Genomic DNA, 12,406 nt, shown 5'->3' on the forward strand with positions numbered 1-12,406 from the left:
AGGGTGTGAGGGTGTGTCTGCAGGTGTTACTATTATAGGATGGCTGGAAAAGCAGGGCAGGCTATCCCAACTTCAAATCCTTTTTTGTTGACACTGCCTAAAATATTACAGAACGGTACACATGCCTGAATAGCTGTACACATGTTTTTCCTTGTAGAATCAGCATTCAGGAATGCTGATCCTGTAGAATGTAAACATCTAAATGTCTTGCCTGAGGTTTCAGTATTGAATTGTTCAAAGTGTTCTGAATTTTGGTTGCTGTTTATAGTTTGTCAAATTGCCTACCTCTCCCACTTAGCTAAATCCTTAATGTCATTTGTTTTCTGTTACTTGCAATGCCAAAGAAAATCACTACTTCAGTTCAACCTAACTGCTATGAAATTCTGTATTTTAGCCGAGGAATGAAGTTTGAAAATGTTCAAACACTGACTGATGCCATTCATGACATTATTCTTGACATGAAGTGGTGCTGGTAGGTACTTAACTGTTCTCAGGCTTGTATTAAGTACTTTCAGGGTAAAAAAAAAAAAAAAGTGCCTATACAGAGGCCTTGAATTTGTTGTAACTGTATATTTTGTGGTGCCAAATTTGTGCCTCACTGTGTATTCAGTGTTCAGAAGCATTACTTTTCTATAGACCTAACAGCAAAAATTCTCAGTTACTCTTTTCTCCTTGAGGTTTACTGCCTTTAATGTTTTTAAAATTTCTTACATTTATGGGAAATGCTCTATATTTGACCCATAAACCTTAGAGCTACAGCCCTACTGTTGAAAATAATGTTTTCTCAAATAGTCAGAACAATGGTAGTTAATACTGAGCATCACATGGTGTGTTGATGAGTGAAATCAAACTATATTCCATGTGTAAAATTTTCTGTGTCTGTAGGGGCTGATAAACTACACTGCTTTCACTCAGTTTTTTTTATCTTGAAAGGGTTGATCAAGCTGGTGTGATTTGTAAACAGGAAGGAATTTTTCGAGTTAACTGCATGGACTGTCTGGATCGTACCAATGTAGTACAGGCTGCTATTGCGAGAGTGGTCATGGAACAGCAGGCATGTATAACTGTTGTCATTTTTAAAGCATTGAGTTCCTCAAAGTTTTACTATTATTCACGAGAAAATTCATGCCTACTTATGTGACCTATTGGAGGGTACTTGTTTTAGTAGCGCGGTTGGACTCGATCTCTTGAGGTCCCTTCCAACCCATGCAGTTCTGTGAAGCCTTTGTTGCTGAACAATGCTAAATTAACAACTGCTGGAAAGGGTCTTTGCAAACTGCTTGGAGAACCATGAAGCTGCTAACATAACTCAAAATCATTTTAAAACAGTGATGCCTAGTCCTTTTCTTCAGAGAGGAAGGGACTGTCTGTTCACATCTTGATTATTCTTTTGTTTGGATTTAGTCATTTCAGTTTAAAATGTGCAGTAACAAAGTTGTTTTTGTTAAAAACAGTCCCCTAAATGAGATGTTTAAAGACTAGAACCCAAGTAGAAGTTGGATGTTATTTTAGCCACCGTGAAATGAAATAGGGTATGGTATAGCATGCAAGGACATGCCTCTTCTCTTCTGTGTAGAGAAACAGCTAGTTCATGATGTTAGTGTCCCAGACAGTTTGATTCTGTCCTCTCTCCAGGATTTAATAATGCTTGTAAATGTAACATAGAAGCCTCAGTTATTCCCCCAACCTAAAATGAACAAATCTGGCTATACTTAAAGTGAGGGATAGAAGATGAGGTGGGCGTTTCATAAAGATGAGGATTGAATGGCTCTAACCCTTTTATCTGGCAGTTGCTGTTTGCAGATAATAAACAGGTTTCTATGTACATTACCAATGTAAATTCAAAGGCCATCTTTCTAAATAGAGGATTGCATGGAATGTGGAGAGGTCTTTTTTTTAATAATTATTGTACTATTAGCTATGATGTGCTCTGTCCTTCTCAAATTACAGCCAAAGCACTTCAGAATCAAATCATAACTGAGAAAACATTGGGAGTTGATTGACATGAAGAAGAATATTTAGAATTACATGTATCTTGCTTTTGCATTTTCTAGGAGCTGTAGGATTAGCTTTATGTCAACTGGGAACTTAATAGGGTTTGCAAAGTAAATGAATAGCCTTGTATCAATTTTCACCTAAGTTGCAAACATACTTGAGCATTTTTAATTGTAAGTTGTAAATTGAGGTTTGCCAAGGTATCACTACAGTAGGTCTAAGATTTAGTGTCTCCTACAATTACATATAATATTATTTTCAGAATGGAAAACTCTACAGCTTTACCAATTTAATATGTGGAGAAAAAGATTCCCATTTTTATTATACCTGAGACTTATCTGGGAAAACCTGCAAGTACTGGGTGTTCTGAAGAGGAAGATATCAGGCCTTCAGTATTAGTGTTGAGCAGTAACAGTCCAGAACGCACGAGCCTTTATTATAAACATAACATACTGAGTTGCTACTAAAGTTTTCTTCTGGGGACAGAGAGTCTGAGGATGGAGTGACTATATTGGCTTTAGTGTCTACAAGAAAAAGATCACGTCTTCATGGCATGCTTCTTTTCTTCCAACTAGGAAGAGATTCCACTTTATTTCCAGACCTTTGACTTTATGAGTACCTTTGCAATGAAAGTAATGAGCTCATTTAACCTGTTAGAACTTTAATGTGGATAATAGGTCATGTTCTCTTGATATTTTCCATAAGAAGAATTTTCCTGTATCTTGTCTTCCTTCAGCTATTTTTTGAAGATTTGTTTACATCTGTGTTTTATATATTACCACTATTTCCAGTGATTTTTCTTTTATGGTGTTTCATGATGAATCACTAATTCATCGTTAACAGGGAATATAATCTGAGAAATGAGCAGACTGGGCTTCTTTTTCAGACCATATAAAATTTAATATTAAAATGCTTACGTGTTTTCTTTCTTTATTCAAGCTCTGATACTGTGAATGAGTTTATCTAGAACCTTATATTAACAAGTATGTCAAATTCCAGCTCAAAAAACTGGGTGTGATGCCACCAGAACAGCCTTTGCCAGTGAAATGCAATAGAATCTACCAGATAATATGGGCAAACAATGGAGATGCCATAAGCCGGCAGTATGCTGGCACAGCAGCCTTGAAGGTAAAGGGTCAAGTGTTACCTAGTTTGTTATTGAGCAGTGTGCTACATTGTAGTTTTTACCTCCAATGGAAAACAGTCTTAGGGAAGAGGAATTAGTTTCAATAATGTTTCACTAATGTTTCAATAATGTTTCACTATTTCAATAATGTTTGTTTCCTTTTTTGATAAAGGACATAACAATTTTTTGAGGTGTTTGAATATCCCAAACTGATGTCTTAAACGTCTGGCTTGAATATTAGGTGGCATTTATCTGATTAGGTTTTTCATTACAGTTATACACAGAATTATATTTCTGTTGAAAGTGTAAGATTCTCTGAGGAGTCAAACAATGCCATGAGAAATGCTTTGCTTTTCTAAGAATATATATATTTTCAACTTGTATATGGAAATAGTTATTTGATCATTACTTCCGAGTTGTCATTTGTTCAATCTGGAATGTCAGGATGCCAAAGCTTTTGAGCGAAGTCTGCTGCTTCCAAGCTGTGTGTATGCATGACTTGCATGTTCTTGTAACAGGGTGACTTCACAAGGACTGGTGAAAGAAAGCTGGCAGGAGTAATGAAGGATGGAGTAAATTCTGCAAACAGATATTACCTGAATCGTTTCAGGGATGCTTATAGGCAAGCAGTCATAGGTAAGGATAAAACTTCAGTTAAGCTAAACTATTGTGTCTGTTCAGAAGCATCTTGGCTTTATCTTTGGCTGCTTTTTCTATGTGCCTCTGGTGTGTGTGTGTGTATAGATATATATACATATACGTATATATCTATACTCATATACATATATATATCAGTCATTTCTGTGCAGTAGACACCAAATGAAACGAGCATTTGGACATAAAACACAATTCAGTTCAGTGGAATTATATGAAGGATAAATAAAATTTGTTCCTAACTTAATTTTAGCATTAATTCTCTTATGACATCTCTTAGACAAAGGAAGGTTCAAATTTATGTAGGAAAGCTTTCATAATTGTAGATACTTTAAAAATGGTTGGTTAATCTTTCTGAACAGAATGCTGCCTGAATTGATAACTCTGTAGGTATAATTTTGTCTTCTGTCAGCAAAAAAGGTTACAGCTCGCTATTTTAAGAACCACTCAAGGAGTTGACAAAGCAGTTCACAGAGTACTGTTTGTATAGTGCTTAACTGTTGGCAGCTTCTTACTGATATCTTGTGTTTATAAATCTAGACTTGATGCAGGGTATCCCTGTAACAGAGGATCTGTACTCCATATTTACAAAAGAGAAAGAGCATGAAGCCCTACACAAAGAGAATCTGAGAAGCCATCAGGAATTGATTAGTCAGCTGTTGCAGAGCTACATGAAACTGCTTTTACCAGATGATGAAAAATTCCATGGAGGATGGGCACTTATTGATTGCGACCCAAGGTTTGTTGAATAAACTGACCAATCATCACTGACCAGCTGCTATCACATGTTCTGTTAATTACTTCTGACAAGTTATATAACTTTGATAACTGGTATGTTAAACAAATGCAAATGTTCGGCTGTGATCTACAGTTGAGTAGTTGTAAGAGTAAAGGTCTTACAAACATTGTGTTTTATCTCAGATGCCATAAAAATGGTGGGTGCCTGAGTTTTTTGAAAAATCATCTGGCTATACGTGGTAGGCAGGACTTCTAACTCCCCTTAGTTCCAGAAGGGGCTGTTTGATCTGTATTTCCTTACTGCTTTGTAGAGGAAGTAGGGACTTGATCCAATATGGCTTTGAAGTTAAGTTAAATTCTTGTGTAATGAATGGGTAGTATGAAAGCCTGGGTGGCTCTTCCTGATGATAGTGAGCATAAATTCTAATTTCATTGATAAGTCTCCTTATCAAGTTCAGAGTATACTAATGTATAATAGATAAACAATGGTTAGATCTTCTGCAGGCTAAAATTTAACATCTAAAATAGCAAAGATGTGCATAGACTCATCACTTGGATTGCCTGAAATCTTTTAATCTGTTAGTATCTTAACAGCTTGTGAGAGTGTGTTTTTATTTTTTTTATTTTTTTTTTTGGACCTGGTACTGATCTACTTGAGCTACTATATACTTCCAGGTACAAGGGGTCATTGTAAAAGAAGGTCCCTGAAATATGCTGTGGATTCATTATGGCTGTGAAAGGAAAACTATTTATTTTTCTTTTTCTCCTTCCTCAGTCTCATTGATGCCACTCATAAAGATGTGGATGTTTTGCTGTTACTTTCTAATTCTGCCTACTATGTGGCCTAGTAAGTTACCAGCTTCTCTTACTTTGTGTAGTTTACTTCTACTAGCTTTGTTTCAGGTTAGTAAGTTTTAAACTCTGATTCTTTTTTTCTAGTTATGATGACGAAATTGACAAGGTGAATCAGTACCAAAGGCTAAGCCTTGAAGCACTGGAAAAAATAGAAATAGGTAAGAATACATAATGCATATGTTTCTTGAATGCTCTTAACAGTAGCTTGCCCAGTTAATGCATCTGTAGTCTGCTTTGAATAGAAACAGCAAGCCTCTGCATGTTGCATCCTGTGCAGTGCATCCTAGACGCTTGCTTGCTGATAAGACACCAGAGTTCTTTCACAATCTTGTCCTCTGGTCCTGCTTGAAATGGAAGCTTTGATCACTGGTAGGGTTATAAAGCAACAACAAAACTGCACTCAAACTCTTCCAAAAAATACCAAACCACCAAAACCAACACATCAATGCATCAAACCAAAATGAATCTCTAAAATGTCAGTAACAGATTAATCAAATTCTGTAATCAATTACAAATAAGTGTATTTGGTGGACCTTTTTTATTTGATCCAAATACAGTAGTTGCTTCTCAGTTGTGTTTTAGATCTGTTTCATACCTTTTTAAAGTTTGTTCTTCTTTAGTAAGGTCTGATAAGGAACATGCTATTTTGGAATTGTTTTATGTTGATTAATTTCTATTGCTGCCCCCCTTTCTCTGTTAATGAAGTTAAATCATCCATTACAGATTGTCTCATGATTTTATCACTTTCTCTCTTCAATCTTCTCAGAAACATTTCCTAGGACATAGGATGTAATAGATGCATAATTTTTCTCCTATCTGAGAGGATGGTCTATAATAATAAACAGTCAGGATTATAACAGTGTGCGTAAAGTCCATCTGCTCTTTGAAAGTAATTGATAACTTAGTTATTGTGGAAAACCTTTCATTTCAAATGCCTACATTATTTACAGAAAACATGAAGCTGTTTTCTTGCTTGTTTAGGTATAGTCTCCACAATGTTTTTCATTATTCCATTCAAGGATGTTTCTAACTTTGTTTTTTCTCAGGGCCTGAGCCTACTCTCTTTGGCAAACCCAAGTTCTCATGCATGAGGCTACACTACAAGTACAAGGACACAAGTGGATATTTTCACACCCTTCGAGCTGTGGTACGCAACCCAGATGAAGATGGAAAAGGTTTGTTTCTTGTGTAAAAGCTTTATATGTCAAAGTGCACTAGTTATACCAGCCTTCCTCTAGAAAACCTTTTTCTGTAGCTGTTAAAATGACTTATGGTGGATAACATTTAATGTAACTAACTCTTTTGCTAGGGGGGGAGAAAGCTATATGTCCTGTGTGTACACTGAACTGTTACTGTTTTAACAGAGAAAAATAAGCTTCAGGTATGGTTTTGAAGCCATTCTTCTACCTAGAATGAAGACATTCAATTTTGGAGTAATTAAGGTCTACATCAGGATAAAACAGACTTCATATTGGCTCCAATAAGCATAAGAAATTGGTTTAGATAGTGAAAGATATGTTAATGTTAGATAATGAAGGATATGGAAATGTTCTTCCTTCTTGTTTAACTAAATTAAAGAAAAGCTAATAGGGAAAACCATCACTCTTTACCTGGAGCACTGAGTTTAGTCAAGAAGCATTTAGACTAAGTGTGATTGTATGTGTTCCTTCTGCAAATGTATCGTGGCAGTGATTCACTTACACCCCATACCTATCTAGGGCTTAAGGAGTGTCTATTGTTTCCTTAAGCTGGTTTGTAAGCTTTAAATCAGTTGCAACTTGAGTATAACTACCCTAAAGAATAGGGGGAAAAACCCAACCTTAATTAAGTTACAAAAAAAAAAAAAGTTTGATTTTTAGATCTTGGGATGTTGAGATGTCAAGTTTTTAAGTCTGACAGGCTGCTAATTGGATTTCAGACACTCTTCAGTGCATTGCAGAAATGCTGCGAATCACGAAGCAAGCAATGGGATTAGATGTGCCTATTATTGAGAAAAAGCTAGAGAGGTGAGTGCTTTAATCATGCAAATCTTTGTCCCAGTTCTGCTGTCTTCTCAGCAGCTAACAGTACGCGGTAATGCGTGATACCTAAAAGAAACAATCCTGTTTCTAGCAATTAATTTGTTATGGTGCTTTCAGTGGTCGCTATCTACAGATGCTTTCTTAATAGTATGAACGAGAATGCTGTTTTGTACATTTGTGACTACATAGAACATATGCTATCAAACATAAGTAACATACTGCAAATTGGGTACTTCATGATTAGTCTGAAGTTTAATTCCTAGATGAACTTTGTTTTACTGGTTCTGTAGTTAAGAAAAAAAATAAATTACTTTTAGATTAATTCCACTGAAGTGTTAAGCAAACCCAGATGTGTTTTGGGTCTGGCATGAAGAACACTGATAGAAGATGAGGTGATATTTAACTCTTAAGAACATCTTGCATTAGTGGACAGTGTTACTCAGTGCGGAGTTGGTGTTTTTAGAATTTACATTTCTTTATGAACCAACAAAAATGGAAAAGAAAAAATGGCTAATGTCTTGTACACCAGAATGTAGTGATGCAAGTGCTAAGTCTGACTAAATGTGAAGTGTCCAAGGTTTTATTTTTTTTGTTGTTCTTACAAGAAATAAAGCTTCTTAAATGTATGGTCTAGAAACAGATAAATGCAAGAATTGTGGTATGTTGTTATGAAATTATGAAGTTTTAAAAACAGAAATGAAGAACGTAGTTCACTTCCCAGGAAATAAAGACTTTTGTGCCTGAGTTAATAGCTTGTTTTCTGAGGTGGCTGGAATTTGAACTCATGAGCACCTGTCTATTAATCAGAATGGCACATAAGTTTTCATTTTCGCAAGCTCACTGAGAGGATAGTTCTAAAGTACTCCTTTTAGATAATTTGTCTAATGAGCTGTAATCAACTTAAAAGTAATCCATGTCTCCAAATACTGGTGAGGTGTTAAAAATCATTTAAAAAGAACAGTGGAGTAGGAATAAGAGGATGGCTAATTGATATTTAATACATTTTACTAGTTCAAGCATTCCAGTTTGAACTGCATGAGCTAGAAAATGTGTTGTGCAGCACAACAGTAAATTGTCAAGCAAAAAAAATCAGAGCATGCATCTCAGTGACTTTCTTATGCATCTGATTACTGGGCTATTATTTCAGTTTCTGCTCAGCTGGAAAAAGAAGCAAGAAAATTTTGCTTACAGGCCCTAAATACTGATTTATTTTTTTTCCCCCTAAATCTCAATATAGACTGCATCATAAACAGAGTAGGAATTGTAAGTACACAGCAGGCATCAAATCAGTTTCATCTGAAACTATGAATATTTTTGCCTTGTTTGGATGCCATTCTTTCACACCTTTCTTTGTTGTTGTTGTTTTTAATTTGGTGAGCTTATATGGGTACAGTTAACATATGGAAAAGAATGCATTTTCTAAACTGCCAATCTCTATGGAAATAGACTGGAAATGATGAATACTTGGTGTTTATAGATGAAATTCTCTTAGTTGGACACTAGAGATTGGTTTTTCTTCCAGGAAGAGCAGCAAACCTCACGAAGACATCATTGGCATTCGCTCTCAGAACAGAGGGTCGCTGGCACAAGGCAAGAATTACTTACTCAGCAAGTTTTCATCTCTCAATCAAAAAGTGAAACAAACCAAATCCAACGTAAACATCAGCAATCTTCGGAAGTTAGGCAGCTTCACCAAACCTGAAGTGAAAGTTAATTTTTTAAAACCGAATTTGAAAGTCAATCTTTGGAAATCAGACAGTAGCCTGGAAACTTTAGAGAATCCAGCAGTAGATACTAAAGTCCATGCGGAATCTGATACAGAAATGTCAGATAATGATTCTTTCCACTCAGATGATTTTCTGACTAATTCTAAATCTGATGAGGACAACCAGTTAACTGACTCTCTAGAGAACATAGGGCAGATAGATTATGTGCTGCCTAGTTGTGGTATCATCGCCTCAGCTCCACGGCTGGGCAGTCGGTCCCAGTCTATAAGCAGCACTGATATGAACATCAGCATTCATGTTCCATCTGAGATTCATGTCACTCAGGCTAACCAGTCTGACGGCGAAGATGTACCCGTACCTTCTGCTGACAATGCAGAGATGGAATTTGCTAAACCTATCGATGTGTACTGCCAGAGGTTTGTACAGGATGCTCAGAATAAAATGTCAGATGCTTTGGAGGCAGAGACTTGCTCTGAAGAGCCACGTCATGTAATAAATGAAACCAGCAATAATGTGTGTAAGAAAGCAGAAAACAAGACTGAAACTATTGGAGGCATTCCTTCCAGGCCATCCAAGCTGGATGTACAATCTGAGCCAAATCCTCAGCTTTTAGCTGTCCATGGGACTGACTTCACTAAATCTCACAGAAGCCCAGGATCTGCTTCTGGTATCCTTGAGACAGGACTCCACACAACTCCTTCTCCAGCTGACAGTAGCAGCAGCAGAGCTGTATCTCCTTTTGCTAAAATTCGCAGTTCCATGGTCCAGGTTGCTAACATCACACAAGCAGGATTGACTCAAGGGATTAATTTTGCTGTGGCAAAGGTCCAGAAGAGCCCTGCAGAATCAGAAGCTCTAAATGAAATCAAACAAAAAGAACTGAAAGAAATGTTTACACAATGCCAGACACGAATAATTCAAATTTAGTTGTTAATGGAGTGTTCTTCTCGTTTTGTGGCTTTTAATACCAATTGTTTAAAAAAAGAAAAAGAAAAACCCTAAAAAAACCTAACAAAAACCCAAGAACCCTTTATTGGAGTTCACTGTAGCATTAACTGCTAATGAATAATGGGATCAAAAATATGGATTACTTGTTTACAGTAAGTGCGAGAGATGCAAATGAATTTGGTTCTGGCTTCAGAATTCCCTAAGGCAGCTGAGACAAAAGGGTAAATCATGTTTGAACAGGTAGTTTAGACACTGGGACTTAGGAAGCATGCTGTTTATCTTAAATCTGTTGCACAGGTGTTTTTTTGGGATTAATTTTGTAGCTCTTCTGACTTACGTAGAGAATATTTATACTAAAATGGTTATTATTCTGCACTTCTGTGACCTTACTTACCTTGCACTGCACCAGCAAAATAACTTCTTAATAGTAGATTACACGTTATTTATTTTTCAACTAGTATTTTTACTTGTTTCCATTGAAGTTTTAGATGCAATTTTCTATGAATTGTGCCTCTACAATGGGAATTGATGTGCTTTTTTTTGGTATTTAATTACGTTAACCAGAAATTAAGACTTCTTGCTGTTCTTTTCTTTCCACACTACCTGGGCCACTTTTAGTAAAGATATGACATCCTGATACAATCTGAAATATCCACAATCCTGCAGTGCAAATTTCTCTTGTAGATTTGCGGTGAAGGGAAGTGAGGCAAATGCTCTAATTCTTTTTTTCCTAGATTAAAGCTGTTCTGTGCCCTTTTTCCAAATTCTAGATAGTGGCAATATACTCAAATTTTGAGTTAGTGTAACACAAGACCAGCCAGATACCTGACCTTCAAGCATTGTGATTCCCTGTGCTGTCACTTTCCTCGTATATTCTAACTGTCCGGATGCAAAGATCTAACTTCTAAAACAGAAGGCAAGTGTACTGTTTCATAAAGTCAATGTTGACATCAGAGCATAGTTGTCTTTATCTAATCAAAACCAAATTCATTACCAGCTCAAGCTTTGCATACTTGCAGAATAAGGCTAACCTCCCACTCATGCTGGGAACCAGGTTTAAAAAGAAAAAACAAACAGCACATGTACGTGTCAAAAGATTATTCTCTTCCAGAAATGCCTTGCAATGCCATTCTAGTGTAGGACATTATCCAAAAGCAGATGTCGCTATGCTGTGGTTCATAACTTTACCTACTCTAACTCTACCTACTCTAACCACTGTTATAGAGCCAGTGCCTCTCTGTTCTAGTACATGTACTGTAGATAGGCTGCACGTGGTGTTTTTAAAAATAGTGTCATGGGTAGGCTAGTAGAGTGTCTTGGGACTTGTTTACCTGAAATCATTGTCTAATCTTCATCTAATCCTGACTGTCTGAAACTTTATTTATTTGTTTTACTGAAGTGATGTGGGTTTGGGATTTTTTGAGTGTCTATACTTGTGGCTCTATTTAAAATTAAACTACTGCTGTATTTTAATGTAAGCAATATATATGAGATATTTTAATAAAAAAATAGAACAAAGAGATGCTTTCTGGCATGTTATCAAGGTATATGCTACTCTATAAGTCTGGAATTTTAAGTTTCAAAAGGAGGGTAGGTTGTCTTGACCCGTTATCTGACAGAGACCTTTTATCATTTTCTCCTGAAGTTGCAGAGCTAGAACGTTAGCCTCAAGGGAAGTCATAGATGCATCCAAAAAGACACTCCTAAAAGCTTGAAGACAAGACATGGTACTTGCAAAGCTTCTAGGGAAACGAAAAGTTCCACACAGCTGGAGTAGCTGGAAAAAGTTTTGTCATTACTTTGGTAGGAAAGAGAAACTGACCTATACAAATATTTGCATAGTTACTTCATACAAGCAGAAGGGCTTGGGGAAGACCTTAAAGCTCACCTGTTTCCACCACCCTTACTCAGGGCTGGTTGCCATCCACTATCCAGCTTGGCCTTGACCACTTTCAGGATCTGTCACTTAAGGTGATAAACATTAACACACTCTTAGTGCTTGAACTAGCTTTCAGTTTCAAGGAGGCCTGATATTCAGGCAGAGGTAAGAGCATGTCTGAAAGTGATCAGATTAACTCACCTCATCTTGGCTAGTCTACTAAATGCTTTGCAAACAGGAACAGGAAGCTAGAAAGTATGTCACTGCAAAGTATGAAGCCAAAACAGGGTTTCTCCATGCTCCCTTCAAATCTTTGACAAACCAGGGAGTGAGCAGCACTCTCCTAAGTGTACATACCATGCACACACCCTTACAGTTTCACTAGCCCTTGGTGCTGTTGTCAAGGCTATCGAGCAGCTTCAGAAAATAGAGGAAGCAGCTGTATGACACCACACATTAGAGC

At 36.7% G+C, this 12,406-nt stretch overlaps 1 protein-coding gene across 2 annotated transcripts in view; it reads left to right on the plus strand.

Annotated features, from left to right (window-relative positions):
• The window catches only part of INPP5F (inositol polyphosphate-5-phosphatase F), a 45,669-nt gene that overhangs the window by 26,810 nt on the left and 6,453 nt on the right, over nucleotides 1-12,406 (plus strand). Inside the window, exons 11-20 of one of the 2 annotated variants that reach the window (XM_421792.6) lie at nucleotides 395-472; nucleotides 934-1,054; nucleotides 2,995-3,123; nucleotides 3,640-3,757; nucleotides 4,316-4,514; nucleotides 5,289-5,360; nucleotides 5,453-5,526; nucleotides 6,415-6,543; nucleotides 7,287-7,374; nucleotides 8,912-11,582. In XM_421792.6, the coding sequence (XP_421792.3) occupies nucleotides 395-472; nucleotides 934-1,054; nucleotides 2,995-3,123; nucleotides 3,640-3,757; nucleotides 4,316-4,514; nucleotides 5,289-5,360; nucleotides 5,453-5,526; nucleotides 6,415-6,543; nucleotides 7,287-7,374; nucleotides 8,912-10,043 (2,140 nt within the window). In that variant the 3' untranslated portion in view covers nucleotides 10,044-11,582. Of the gene's footprint in view, nucleotides 1-394; nucleotides 473-933; nucleotides 1,055-2,994; nucleotides 3,124-3,639; nucleotides 3,758-4,315; nucleotides 4,515-5,288; nucleotides 5,361-5,452; nucleotides 5,527-6,414; nucleotides 6,544-7,286; nucleotides 7,375-8,911; nucleotides 11,583-12,406 lie in introns of those variants that run through there. The other variant, XM_015288905.3, reaches the window with a different exon arrangement.

The sequence above is a fragment of the Gallus gallus genome, chromosome 6 (assembly GCF_016699485.2).
Source record: "Gallus gallus isolate bGalGal1 chromosome 6, bGalGal1.mat.broiler.GRCg7b, whole genome shotgun sequence".
NCBI classification, from domain to species: Eukaryota; Metazoa; Chordata; class Aves; order Galliformes; family Phasianidae; genus Gallus; species Gallus gallus.